This window comes from Ptiloglossa arizonensis, chromosome 2, assembly GCF_051014685.1.
Source record: "Ptiloglossa arizonensis isolate GNS036 chromosome 2, iyPtiAriz1_principal, whole genome shotgun sequence".
Classification (NCBI taxonomy): domain Eukaryota; kingdom Metazoa; phylum Arthropoda; class Insecta; order Hymenoptera; family Colletidae; genus Ptiloglossa; species Ptiloglossa arizonensis.
Genome location: NC_135049.1, coordinates 30,727,880 through 30,740,901, shown reverse-complemented (window position 1 = coordinate 30,740,901; position 13,022 = coordinate 30,727,880). Strand labels below are relative to the sequence as shown.

Here is a 13,022-nt window from a genome sequence, read left to right as displayed (position 1 = left end):
TAATTTTTACACGATTTAAAAAGCGAAATGTATGACATTTACTACATTTTTCCCATTTCTTTGAAACTCATACTTTGATTGGTCATTGGAGTATCACATTTTGCGAATTCACAGAAATCGTTTCGAACATATGTATGAACAATGTATGTAGTGACAGTAAGATTGGTGAACCAATTATAACCAATTATAATGTAAACTGGGTAATATTAATTGTTCAAGAGAATCATATGATTTAAATATAAACAAGGATGTACTTTTTTTATGTAATTAGTGATATAAAAAACTACATTAATTTAATGTTATGCGGGATAATTTATCTTTTTACGTGTTTGAGAAGACAGCTAATAATCAGAATTTAGTTTTTTTAATATTAATTAGTGTGTTGTGAATCACTAAAATAACTTTACTGGTACGAGTAATTTGAGGTTACGTCAAGCAACAAAATGACAGTTGATCTGTCAGTAGTACCACTTGTTGCCTTGTCTGTTAATTCTAAACAAGTTATCTCGACGTTATTAAATCCTCCAAAGGTTATTCCATCCGAAAATGGTTTACCCAGGTAATTTAAGGGAATATCAATTAATGTCTTGTTTTACTTTCACTTACACTTAATGTATGTTAATGCTTATAAATTTTTTCTATTAATTTTTAATTATATAGAGATTGGCGAGGTCTTGCACATTTATCCAACTTAAGTGGAGAAATGATGCCATTGTTGACGTCGCATTCAGATCCATCTGTACATATTTTAACAGTTTGGGAAAAAAAAGAAAAAAATATTACAATCAAAAACTTACAAACAATATTGGAAGAGCTCGACAGATGGGACATTTTGGACGATACATCGGAACTTTTTGGTTTGTAATTTGGTAATTTGAATATGCAAATTGTCTTACAAAATGTTTTGTTGCTAATCGATCATCTTCCTGTTTAATATTTGTGTCATAGAAAAAGATGCTGAGAAATATTTGAAAGAGCTAGAAAAATCAAAGATATCTGCTGAAGTCATTGCAAATGAGATTGATGAAAAAGTTCTCACAGTAGGTAAGCAGTGTATAAAATATATTATTATAATGTTACATAACAAAGATAAGGATTGTATTTTATTTCTGTAATAGATGATCTTCACAGATTCAGACAAGGACTCGAAAATCAATGTTACGATGCTTTCTTATTGTATGCTGACGAGGATACTAATTTTGCTACTAAAATGGTGGATAAGTTGGAAAATCAATACAACTTGAAGGTAAAGAGAAAAAATAGTTCATTATAAACAGCACATAATGACGTAAATGCCACTTGTTTTTCAGCTTTGTTTGAAAGATCGAGATTTAATTGGTGGAGTTACGTTTGAACACGAAGCTGTGATGACCCTGATATCAGAGCGTTGTAATAGATTGATTGTCATAGTGTCAACAAACTTTCTTAAAAGTCCGGCAAATAAATTTTTTTTAAATTATGCTCAAGCATTGGGTATTGGTACGATTTAATAATACTTTAACAATTTTGTTCGTATTCTCTTAATATTATAGTATAATATTTACTTTAATTACAGACAAACGTCAAAGAAAAGTTATACCATGTCTGTATGAAAAATGTCAATTACCACCACAGTTGAGCTACATGTTTGTATTGGATTATAATAGAGCTAGTTTGTACAATTTTTGGGGAAAGTTGCGAGATTCTATTCAAACTACAAGTAAAGCAAAGAGTAATACAAATAGGTATTTTATTGTTATTTAATTTATTAATTATACTGCAATCAATTTGATGCTGTGAACTAAATGAGTAATAAAAAATTCAAATTCATTTGCAGTACAATACCAGAGCAATTACCCTCTGAAAAAGAGAATGATCTCAACAATATAGAAATAAACAATGAAAGTAAAACAGGTAAAGAATATTTAAGAACTTCAAGACTACAAGCGGTCCAATCAACAGATGAGGAAAAGCTAAAACCAGAAGAAAGTTTAAGCAAATCTGAGTTGAGCAACTTACATAACCCAAAAGATAATAATAAAAAATTCAACAACTTCTTACAACGGACGATGAAGAAGTTGACTCGAAAAACAGAAAATGATAAGAAAGAATATGTACCAATTACAGAAACAATGAGTTTACCGTCACTCGAAGGATTGGACATGCTGAGCACGTCAGCTTCTGTTGAAAAGAAGCAGAAAACAAAATTTATTAATAAGTATGTAAAGAAAGTGCAGTTAAAAAAAGTACTTGTAAAGTCGTAACAGTTACTTGTATGAAGAAGGAACAAACATGATGTATAATATATTTTGATAACACTATGTATAAATGTAAAATCATCAATAAACAATTCTTAATACATGTTGGCACTGTAAATACATATACATCGTAGTATAAGGAATAACAAAATTGCATTGGAGGCTTTGTTTTTCAAGTAAAATGCATTTGAAATTCACTACTGAAGGCTCTCATACAACAGAGCAAAGTGTGGAAACTGAATAAATCTCTGCTTCAGAGGGCACCACAGTATCATCAAGAGTTTGAAGTGAACCGCGCTGTTTTTCGTATTTTGCCGGTGTTGGTAAACATTTGAACAACTTTTTGAGTAGTGCTTTCTTTTGTTTCATAATTGGTTTTGATAACGTTAAATAGATTGGAAGCATTAAGAAACGTTTGAAATATACATATGTATATTGTAATATATCTTGAAGGCAATAAAAATGGTTCGTCAAAAGTCCGATCCAAGGTCAGTTAATGATTAATTTCTGCAATTCATAGTTAATATTATAATTAATGAATTACTATGTAAAACAATGGCATTGTTTGTAAAAATTGTACTTTCGAAGATTCAGTGTCATTGTTAAACAAATCTGTAATATGAAATTTATAAAAATATATTTTTCATGTTTTAGATTATATAATTCTGACACAAATACTGACACTTCTAGAGTAAGTAAGATTTTGTAAAGATTGTTTTTAAAAGGAAAATGCTATCCGATTTTTCACAGTTCCACCAGAGATTATAAATTATTTAAGTGCATCTGAAATTTACTTTATATTATATAAGTGTAACAAAGTTTGAAGAGACTTGATTACATTATGATTAATAGTTTTATGATTTTGTTTAGACCAGTGATATGGTAGATAAGTCCAGAAGAAAAAGACATAGACAAATGCGTGTTTTACAAGAAATTCGTCATTTTAGAAATACTGTGAATTTTCTTATACCAAGACTTAGGTTTGCTCGTTTAGTTAAAGAAATTGTTGAGCAGTTCAGCCTGAAGCACGTTACTCGGTAAAAGTTTGAAAATATGAGTTTTAAAATTGTATCAGATATTCTGGATACTTTTAAAATATTATACAAATTATTTTCAAATTATATTTAGAATACAATCAACTGCTATGGAAGCACTGCAAGAGGCAACAGAAGTTTATCTTATTCAATTCTTTGAAGATTGTAATTCAGTAGCTATAAGTGCAAAACGTATAACTATTATGCTTCGTGATATGCATTTAATACGTCTACTTAGAGGACCACTCGATCCTGGAAATTGATAAAGAAAATTGATTTCTAAATTTTATATTACAGCAGAATTGTAGAGTATCTTAAAGAATCTAACATTAAACTCGATGACATCTAGTAAAGTATTTTACTCTATGAATATTATATCTGTATCTATGAAATTTGGTATGTTTTATCGCGTAACAATAATATTCGCACGTTTTGTAAACAATTATTAGCGATATAATTAATTAATCGTTGTAAATGTTATAAAAATTGTACCGAATAAGTATACTTATACATGCAGTGTTTAATAAAATGTTCAATTAAAGAAAAATGTATGGATATAAAACGTTTAATGAGTCGTTTGTCAATGACGGACTAGGTCTGTGTACTTTGCTAAATAAAATTTATTCCGTGGGAAACATTCAAACTTTTGATAAAATTCTTAAATTTTACTCGCGAAACTTTGGTAAAATATACATTTCTTGATTCTTAGGCAGGATCTTAAAATAGTACAATATCGAAGCTTCGTAAGATTCACTTCGTATGAATTTGTTCGAACTTGCTACGTACGTAAGATAACATCAGTTAGAAGTGATACAGTAAAAACGCTTATTAAATAATAAGGTATCGTAACTAATCGTCACGTTATACTTGCTGTTATTTCATATTATGTTAGCTGCCTTCACTTACGACGTACATCGCAAGTGGAACATTATATTCGATATCCTAAAAAAAACCGACTAAAAAATTGTATTACAAATAACAATGCTATTTATCTACGCGTTTACATACCTATAATACAATTCGATAAGGAAATATATAAAAGCCACCTGAAAAAGCAGGCTTCTCTCTCTCTTTCACTCACTCACTCACTCACTCACTTACTCTCTCTCACACACACACACATATGTAGCGGAGAATCTCATTTATTTCCTAATCCTGAACTTCTAAGAAGACACTTTGTAATAGGCACAACATCATTTATACTTTCATGCTGCCTGTCATTGTACAGAAGAAAACTTACGATCGCTCGTAATTCTACCATGGCGATGCTTTAATCTTTATACAAATATCGTGTATACTCGCGTGTAAACTGACTCTCCAAAAACTGCACGTTACATTCTTTTCGCGTATCTCGTATATATACATTCATTAAACGTATTGAAATAATAAAAAAAAAGAATTGTTCGCACATAGAGAAAAAAAAATACTGTCTGTACATCTTGAAAACAATTCTTCTAATACAATATAGAAAAGTTGACCGAAAAGCGAATATATACGACACTCGGGTTGCAACGTCGGGCGCGTAGCTGGAATCACGATGTCCAAATTAATTAATATCGACATACTACAATTAGCATTGTAAAATTAAATAACAAAGTCTTTATCACCGTTACCGGGAAGCTACGAATTACTTCCTCATGAAAGACCGCACCTTGTTCACGCATTTGTCCATAAAGTTTTTCTTTCGTTTCGGCTCTGCCCCCGTAGGAAGGGAGAGCAGCGAGCCTTGCTCCTTCAGTTTGGGCTTGTATTCGTTGGACGAAATGCTTTCGTCGGAATCTAGTCCCGCGCCACAGCTTTTCGCTTTGAGCAGCGTCGACTTATCGTTTCCCGTGGCCACCAGCCGCTCCTTCAACTCTGCGCTACTATCGCAAGGATCGATCTTCTCCGAGCTCGTCTGTGAATCCTCCTTTTCATCCTCTACGTTCGAGTTCACGGTCGACAGGTGTCCATCCACGCTGACGAATCGAATAGGTTTCGGTGGTCGCGCGGGTGGACTATTTTCTTCTTTGTCACTAGACTCTTCGAAGGTCAAGGATTTTCGCGTCTCGTCTCGCTGTACAACATTAACAACCGGTTCCGATTTCGCATCTGCAACAGGTGTTTTCGTTCGCTGTCTAGGAACTGGTGTTGGATTCTGATCTTCGTTCGACTTTATCGGGGAACTGTCCTCCCGGCTTGAACTTTCAGAGTGAACATTACCGATTGGTCCTTTTATAACTTTGCTCCCTGTCCTTTCCAACTCAACTTGGACAAAATCGTCATCGGCTTTCGAGCGAGCGAGTCTGTCCAGAGCATCGAGGGACTCTTTAACGTTGATCTCGCTCTCGCTACTTTGCTTAGGCGATTCTTCAGTCTTCATGTCTGGTACTATACCATCTTCGTCTAGTAAGCCGTCCAAGCTTCTGGACCTCGGTCTCGTTTGTGGTTCCGATTCTCTGACCGGGGAAATTGATTTCTTTTCATCTTGGTCCAACAGCTCTAACGAACGAGATCTTGTGGATGGAGAGGGAGGATGGCGCGGAGGCCTTCGCGGCACTGGACTTCCTCCAGGGTGCGTGTGGGTGAACTTCAATCGCGGAGACGTGGGTGGTAGACCCATTAACCAACGGGACGGACTCGACGATTTTCTAAGCCTGCAATTTGAACACAATTGATCAACTCTGTCCGTGTTTACCGATAAACACGATACGATTATTTGTTCACAATTACATTCACCAACCATGCAGTCCTTGTACCCAATTTTACAATTTCAAAACAGAGGGGATGGACACGATTGGACCTCTCATGCTTGCATTTCGAAGCAAAAATTGTAACACGGATCGACTATGTATGGTAAGATTTCTGTGCGTAACCGTACTAGAAAATCAATCTTATCCAATCGAACTTTCTTACACCGGAAATCGTACCATACAATGATAACAACGAATAAGCAGAACATGGAAGACGATTTGAGAAGACACTGTGTCTATAGTCGGAACCAAAATCAACTGCCCGTTCAATTCCACCGAGGAATTATCCCCGCTGTACACGCTCGGCTATTCTGCCTCTATATTTCTGCAGTCTCCTATCGACGAGGCAAGTTCAAAACAGGACTCGTCCCTGCTGTGATTTACGGTGAAAGAAATGGTCCTGAACAGCTAGGTTGATTTTGATCCGATCATAGAAGAACTGACACCAATTAAACACGGATATAAAACTGATTTCACGAACTGACCTAGTCGTGATTGTCTTATCGCGATTGTTAATCCTGGCTGCATGGAAACAAAAATATTGCGTTAAACGTTACGCCCCAAACTTTAGTAATTCGATTAATCGTAAACGCGCTGTTGCGTTGCAAATAAAAAATATTACCTGCTCGGTATGGCTGTGGGCGGGCCCTCTAGTCAATCTCGTCCACCTGTCGAATCTTTATCGCTGCCCCTGCTGTCATTGCTGTGCATACGTTGGTAGTTTGGCGGTTGTCGGATGTTCGTGCTACCCGGTGTATTTGGTTGTGTCACGTCCTTGGTCGCGATACTTCTTGGAATACCACCAGACATTTCTGCTCTGACTGGTATTTCGCCTCGCATAAACCTACGGATCGGAAAGTCGCAAAATTAATTCTACCATGACCGACAACACGAGATTTCGGGAAACCTACCTTTCAACCTTGTCTACGCAGGCATCTTGGTAGTCGTGAATCCATCGTACACCGTTAAAATGGCAGACTGCTCGCATATCTTCAGGAAGCTCCTCGGGATCTGGCCATTGGAAATTGTCTAAGATGGGAATTATGTTACACTGCGACTGTAGAGCTGCCACAATTTCCTGCAAACATAATCGACGTTGTACACGGTGCTCGATCGACGAAGAATAGCGAACGCCTCGAACAATTGTGCCGAGTTTTACAACAGAGAGATCATCGACTCACCCTATGAACCCAGTCTTTGCACTCGCTGTCCTGTATACACCTTTCCAAAGCCTTGGGCGTGAGCACAAGGAGGAAGTGTTTAGCTTGCCTGATGCTCTGCAGTAGATTGTTGTCGAACTTGCCAGCTTCCAGCCTCTCGACGTCGATGAACACGGAGAATCCTCGCAGCTGTAAATGTACCTTCAGTAAACTCGCCAATTGGGACCCATTGGATCTTCGGTAACTAACGAACACGTCCAACGACTTGTCGGGCGATTCGTCCTCGCAGGAGCCCAGCAGTTGGTTGTGCTGCATGTTCTTGATGGCGTCCAGTATCCTCAACCGGTGTATGCTGTTCGTGATCCCGCACTCGGTCAGAAGCTGATCCTCGGAGAGATTTCTGATCGAGTCCTTGTCAACGCCGGCGTTGAGCATACTGTACGTGTAGATGGAGAACTCCTGTCCTATCGATTGCAGAAAACTGTTCAGGTTCCCCGTGTCCTTGCTGCTGTAATCGGCCATCTTCTTCAGGTTCTGTAGCTCTCTGGTGAACCGTCGCCGCCTGATGCCGTTCGTCAGCCCGATGTCCTCTTTGAGATTCTCTTCCGTGAGCTGAAGCAGCAGGTCACCGTCGACTCTGCTCTCGACGAAGTTCTGGGCGCACTCGGCGAACCCTATCTGTTTCACCCATTCTCTGACGTCTTCGGTCGACCACAGGGGCACCTGTTGACTGAGCTTGTGCGGGATCTCCTCCCCGATCAGTCGCAGTGCCTGCACCGCGTACTTCGAGGCGATCGCGTTCGGACAACTGGCCACCTTCTTCAACGGTTCGATGGCACCGATCGCTCGGAAGATCTCCGTATTTCCCTGTTGTTTCTTGATGCCTGCCTCCATGCAGAAGTGGAACGCCGCCAGGTTCCTGGCCTCCTCCCTCTTCGAGCTCAACACCGGCACCAACCTCTCCAGCCAGTTCTTGCTCTGACCGTGGGCATGCGCCAGATTCGACTTGGCGAACTCGTAGGGATTGTGAGAGGTGACGAACGGCTCGACCAGGTCCAGGGTACCGGACTTCAACACGGCCGCCTCGATCTCCTTGTTGGCGACCAGGACCGCGATCGCCAGGCAGGCGTAGTACTTGATGTTGTCGTCGTTGTGGAAGGCCAACGGGAACAACCACATCGGTACCTTCCGTTTGATCATCGCCTCCTGGTTCTCGGCACCACCGTACAACGATAAATTGGCCAGAGCGCCCGCGCAGTGTCTCAACGTTTCCACGTCGTTCTTTCTGCATTCGAACAGGACCGCGTCCAACCCACCTAGCCTGATCACGTCGCTGCATGTGCCTTCGCTGTGCTTGAACAGGTGCTCCAGGATACCTGTGCCGACTCTCGAGTGGTCCACCGAGTTTGCGTTCTTCGTGCAGACGCAGGCGACGTTCACCACCTTCTCCAAACCGTGTTCCACCACGTGAGCCCTGTTCTCCGTGGTGAGGCATTGTTCCAGTAACCTGGCCGACGAGAACTGAAGCTTGTCGTCGCTGGCCACGCAATTCGACATCAACAGGTCCAGACCGCCTCTCGTTCTCAGTGTGTTGCACAACGTGTAGCCCACCTCGTGGCCATGGGTAGGTACCGCCCAGGCTTTCCTGATTATCTCGTTCACTCTGTTCAGAAGCAACGGAGCCTTGTCGTTTTTCCCGTCGTTCGCCTTCAGACGCTCCACGAAGCTGTCCAGGAAGCTGCAGTATTTGGTGATCGCTCGCTCCACGTCCTGCGGATTCGATTTCGAGCAGAGGAGGTCCAGATCGTCCAAGGGCAACGAGAGCAACTCGTCCTCGGCTGGCCTCATGCCGTTCATCAATTGATTCACCGCGTTCGCCGCGGTGATCATCGACGACTTCGACGTCACGCCCTTCGAGGCTATCGTGATGCTCGACTGAGAGCTGGACGCCATGTGCTTTTCGTGGTTGAAGATACCGGTCGAGGTGACCGTCTGCCGCTGTTGTTGCGCCGCCATTGCTTTCTGAAAGATAGAACACGCTCAGGTTACCACCACGAGTCTAGGTCGATCAAAATATTGGGGATTCGACTCTGTAAACTCGACTAGTAAAATCGTCTCGTAAGAGATCAAAGTAAAAACTTTTCCACTCGAACTTGGTTCTCTCGGTAAAAGCTTCGAGGGTAGAATCGAGACAGAGAGGACTTCGAAGGTAGCGTTCGACGAGCTCGTACTTTGCACGTTTTCGAACCCTCCTCGAGGTAGAAAAATTTCGTCCTTCGTAAACAAACAGTCTAATCGCTCGTTCTCGTCGCTCACCACGAGCTTCTTGTTAAACTTGTCGCGCTGTACTTGGAAGCTAACGGACGGAACTATTAATCTTGGGTGTAACAACGCAGCTCGAAAGGAGGAAACCGGGCTTGGCACTGAACCGAGAAACGAAGCCTCCGAGCTCGAGGACCACCCCGGAGAGAGTTATCACGCGTCTATGTCACGTCCGGTCGTTCGTGTTAATGTAAACATTATTTCTGTATCGCCGCGTAAACGTTGCGAGAATCGCGTCCGGTAACGAAAAAAAGATCGCTCGCGGAGGAACGCACCGTCGCGAATCCTCGTCCCTGGACTCGATAATTGAACGAAACCACAATGATCTCGCGACGCGAAACAACGTCCCTCGGTCAGGTTGGACGCGTAGACGGGCTCGGAGCGGGCAGTGGAATCCACGAAACAGGTGTTACCATTTTAGAGTCGAGGCTCCACTTCCTCGTGGTCATAGCGTACCGCCGTCGTTCTCTCTCTCACACTCTCGTTTTTCTCGATAGAGGACGAGACACGCGCGCCTGGCTCGAGAAAGCGGGGAAGACTGAACGTCGTGACGACTTCGACCACCGTTTAAATCCGTGGATCCCACTTTTCAGCTCGAGAGCGATAGAGCGCTCGTTACACGCTGCGTATAAATGCGACCGTGGCCTACGTCACGCGCCAAACGGCTACAGACACCACCAAACGCGATGATTTGTGGCCCGCGGCGAGTAAAACGAATTCCTTGGGGGCTGGCCAAAACGAACAGATTTTAATTGACAATCCGCTTCTAGCGAGGATCCTCGTGGATCGGTACCAGGAAACCGAGCTCGAACAACCACGGGGGAAACATTAGCGTTCCTTTTTATCGTCTATCGACTGCCCGTGTTGGTTTCGCCGCGTGCGTAGACCGGTTTCGAATGTTTGGAAGATACGTGTACGCGGTTACGCGTTTATTTGCGATATTCGAAAAATAAATATTCGAGTACGCGCCTTCGACAAGATTTATCCGTTCGTAAACGTAAACGGTGGAGGAACACACTCGGGAGAAATATTGATAATGTATTTGGTTATTGTCGAAGCAACGCGCGATCGAAACGCGACCAATTTGTTTTTTAACTCTCTCCGGGTTTGCCCGAAGGCTCTCTCTTTCTTGTTTTGTTCGACGCGCGCCGAGATTATCGAGAAAGGTATTATAATTTTCTTTGTAATTTGATGCGCAATGAAAATTCCAATTTACAACTTCTTTTTATCGCGCGACACGGCCCGAGGAACGTGACCCCGTACGCGTTCAATATTTACAATTTAAATTCCAGTAATTATATTTCTTTTTTCACCTTCTCCGAACTGAAGGAATCGCTCTGCAGCTTCATGGTGGACGCAGCCATGTTGTTGCTTTCCTGGTGCGAGAGATCGCCAGCTTTCAGGCTTCTTTGCTCCTGCGGCGACCGAAAAAAAGTAAACAAACAAAACCATTTATCAATATTTTTTGCGACGTCGTACGATTGCGTAAAGTAATCTTTATGCTTCTTTTTTTTGCGTTAAGCCGAGTCCTGTGCTACGTATAAATGTTTTAAAGATACGAGGCATTTAAATTCTCTCGCTCGAACGATGTCCACGGAAATTTACATTATTGAATTTCAAAAATCATATTAAGGGAACGATCGAACGATCTCGGATTCGAAAACACTTCGTGGAATCGCGATAAGTGATTTTTAACGACACGAACTACGCACACTTCGCGACGATATACAAAGATACGCGTAAAATACTTCGGAACGCGTGAAGGGAAACGAGAACACGTAGGATCGTCCACCTGTGAACGATGATTCGAAGTGTACGGGGAAAAACGAAGCGAGAATACGATTCCGAGTTCGCTCTAGGACCGAGTGGCCATCGAATCGATCGAGGCTCCAGAAACATTCGACAAAGTCCTCGACGCGAGTGGCAAAACATTCTATGGGGGAAGAACGTTCGATATTCAGCACGCGTTGCAGGGAATTAGCGGACCATTGAAGGTCCACTTATGGCGTGTTAGCTAACGATGCTAATTCTCGGTAGCAGAAGCACCGATACGATCGCAATGCGGCTCACAATCGTCCCACTGTGCCCGCTACACGCACAGTTTTATCGTTCGACGGTGTGGCCGCTTAAGCACGTGCGAATCCCAATTAATCAAAACACTTCTGCGATCTCATCGAATCTCCATTAATCTTTTCACCGTTCGATCAATCGTGGACGATTAATTTCACAAGGTATTCTCGTATAAATTATACCTATAAATATACATCGTAATTGGACGGGGAACGTAAACAACCATCTCGCGGAGTTCTCCGATGCAACCGGTATCTAAAACAATACTGTTGCTTCGAGAACAATTCTTGCACCTTTCGTTCGAACGCTAATTTAGAAATTATCGAACACGGAAAATTCTATAATTCGTATCGATCACTAGGAGCAGGTTTCGCTCGTCGAACTCCTCGGAAACTGAACAATCTCACCGATCGGGAAAAATCGATGGAAGAGCTCACCGAAACGGAACTTGGACACGTACTTTGAACATATCTTTCGTCCAAAGAGGTAGAGAGTCACTGTCGAAGTTGGATGCGCGACGTTCGGCGTTTGTACGCGAATCGATGGGAAAAGATTCGCGGATCGACTTTTCGCGACAGAGTTTCATAACAGTCTGGCCTGTCGAAAGCTGCGCGGTACGACCTCTTCGGTTGGCTTCTGACGTATTTCTCTAAATATAATCCGCGAGTGTCGTCAGTGACGGATCAATCGGTAGTTTCGTCTAGTAATACAGGGGAAAAAAAAACTTTCTTTCGTAATATGTTTATTGCCCTTTCGATTATCGTTCCGGTTGAAACATTTCGCACTGTTGCTTTCAATTTTTCTTTTCTTCGGTGTCGTCTTCTTTTCGAGCTTTCACCCTCGCAGTCGGGATGCGTCGATCGAAGGCACGCGTCCGATTTCCGTTTGTTTCGTTAACCCTTAACCCGTTATTTCCGTTTCCACTCACGTTACTGCGGTGTTTAATCGTACTGCTGTGCCTTAACAATTCCATTTTCCCGGCTTTCAACACCTGGCTACAAACGCGACATTTCGCTTGGAAAGGGTTGCTCTCACATTTTTCCAACCAGCTTCCCAGCAAGGGATCGCTCAGCCACGCATCGGTGAACTTCTGTTTCCTGTACATTTTTTTCTTAGGCGGTGGACCCGTGCTGCTCGTACTGCTGTCCGTATCTGTTCCCGTACCTGTTGATCAAATATCGATCGTTAAAATTCTGAATAGAAATGCTCAAGGAGCTCGTATAATTCTACGATAAATATTAATTAAAAACGTTCTCCTTCTCAAAATTCCAAATGCAGAAATATCAAGTAAATATACGTATGCACACTACCTTCATTGGTATTGGTGATTGTATCCTCGTTTGCAGTACCGGGACCGGGTCTTATCTCCATTTCGACGTGAACTTGTACCTATTCGTGCAATAATTTTCAATGCAGGTAACCGTACGATCGAACGAATAATTTACAATAATTCAAGTTCTGCGCGCG

The 13,022-nt window shown here is 41.9% G+C and overlaps 3 protein-coding genes across 13 annotated transcripts in view; 2 read left to right on the top strand and 1 right to left on the bottom strand.

Moving 5' to 3' along the window:
* The first annotated feature begins 5 nt into the window (after positions 1–5).
* Myd88 (myeloid differentiation primary response protein MyD88) lies at positions 6–2,340 on the top strand. Its single transcript, XM_076304743.1, has 7 exons — positions 6–559; positions 661–857; positions 949–1,044; positions 1,119–1,246; positions 1,311–1,479; positions 1,556–1,724; positions 1,817–2,340. Exons 1-7 carry the CDS (start codon positions 444–446, stop codon positions 2,241–2,243), a joined length of 1,302 nt encoding a protein of 433 aa, XP_076160858.1. The 5' UTR covers positions 6–443; the 3' UTR covers positions 2,244–2,340.
* A 147-nt stretch (positions 2,341–2,487) lies between these two features.
* On the top strand, positions 2,488–3,908 carry LOC143143485 (uncharacterized). Its single transcript, XM_076304777.1, has 4 exons — positions 2,488–2,725; positions 2,892–2,928; positions 3,108–3,274; positions 3,366–3,908. The coding sequence occupies exons 1-4, from the start codon at positions 2,700–2,702 to the stop codon at positions 3,532–3,534; spliced, it is 399 nt and encodes a 132-aa protein (XP_076160892.1). The 5' UTR covers positions 2,488–2,699; the 3' UTR covers positions 3,535–3,908.
* Positions 3,909–5,770: 1,862 nt separating this feature from the next.
* The window catches only part of Sarm (sterile alpha and armadillo motif), a 130,120-nt gene continuing 122,868 nt past the window's right edge, over positions 5,771–13,022 (bottom strand). For 9 of the 11 annotated variants that reach the window (XR_012991155.1, XR_012991152.1, XR_012991154.1 and 6 more), the window contains 6 exons: positions 10,799–10,900; positions 7,185–9,185; positions 6,915–7,081; positions 6,626–6,847; positions 6,489–6,525; positions 5,808–5,907 (listed from right to left, as the gene is read on the bottom strand). Coding sequence is in view for 1 of the 11 variants with exons in the window: in XM_076304706.1 (XP_076160821.1) it covers positions 6,658–6,847; positions 6,915–7,081; positions 7,185–9,185; positions 10,799–10,900 (2,460 nt within the window). In the remaining 10 variants the exon portion in view is untranslated. Of the gene's footprint in view, positions 5,908–6,488; positions 6,526–6,625; positions 6,848–6,914; positions 7,082–7,184; positions 9,186–10,798; positions 10,901–12,483; positions 12,720–12,865; positions 12,945–13,022 lie in introns of all 11 variants that reach the window. The other 2 variants (XR_012991157.1, XM_076304706.1) reach the window with 2 other exon arrangements.

Excerpts from the sequence above, each read along its gene's own strand:
- Myd88 (XM_076304743.1), top strand. The coding sequence starts at position 444 with ATGACAGTTGATCTGTCAGTAGTACCACTTGTTGCCTTGTCTGTTAAT. Across the intron at positions 858-948 it reads CGATACATCGGAACTTTTTG|AAAAAGATGCTGAGAAATAT; the intron begins GTTTGTAATTTG and ends TTTGTGTCATAG. Across the intron at positions 1,045-1,118 it reads TGAAAAAGTTCTCACAGTAG|ATGATCTTCACAGATTCAGA; the intron begins GTAAGCAGTGTA and ends TTTCTGTAATAG.
- LOC143143485 (XM_076304777.1), top strand. The coding sequence starts at position 2,700 with ATGGTTCGTCAAAAGTCCGATCCAAG. Across the intron at positions 2,726-2,891 it reads CGTCAAAAGTCCGATCCAAG|ATTATATAATTCTGACACAA; the intron begins GTCAGTTAATGA and ends TTCATGTTTTAG. Across the intron at positions 2,929-3,107 it reads CAAATACTGACACTTCTAGA|ACCAGTGATATGGTAGATAA; the intron begins GTAAGTAAGATT and ends GATTTTGTTTAG.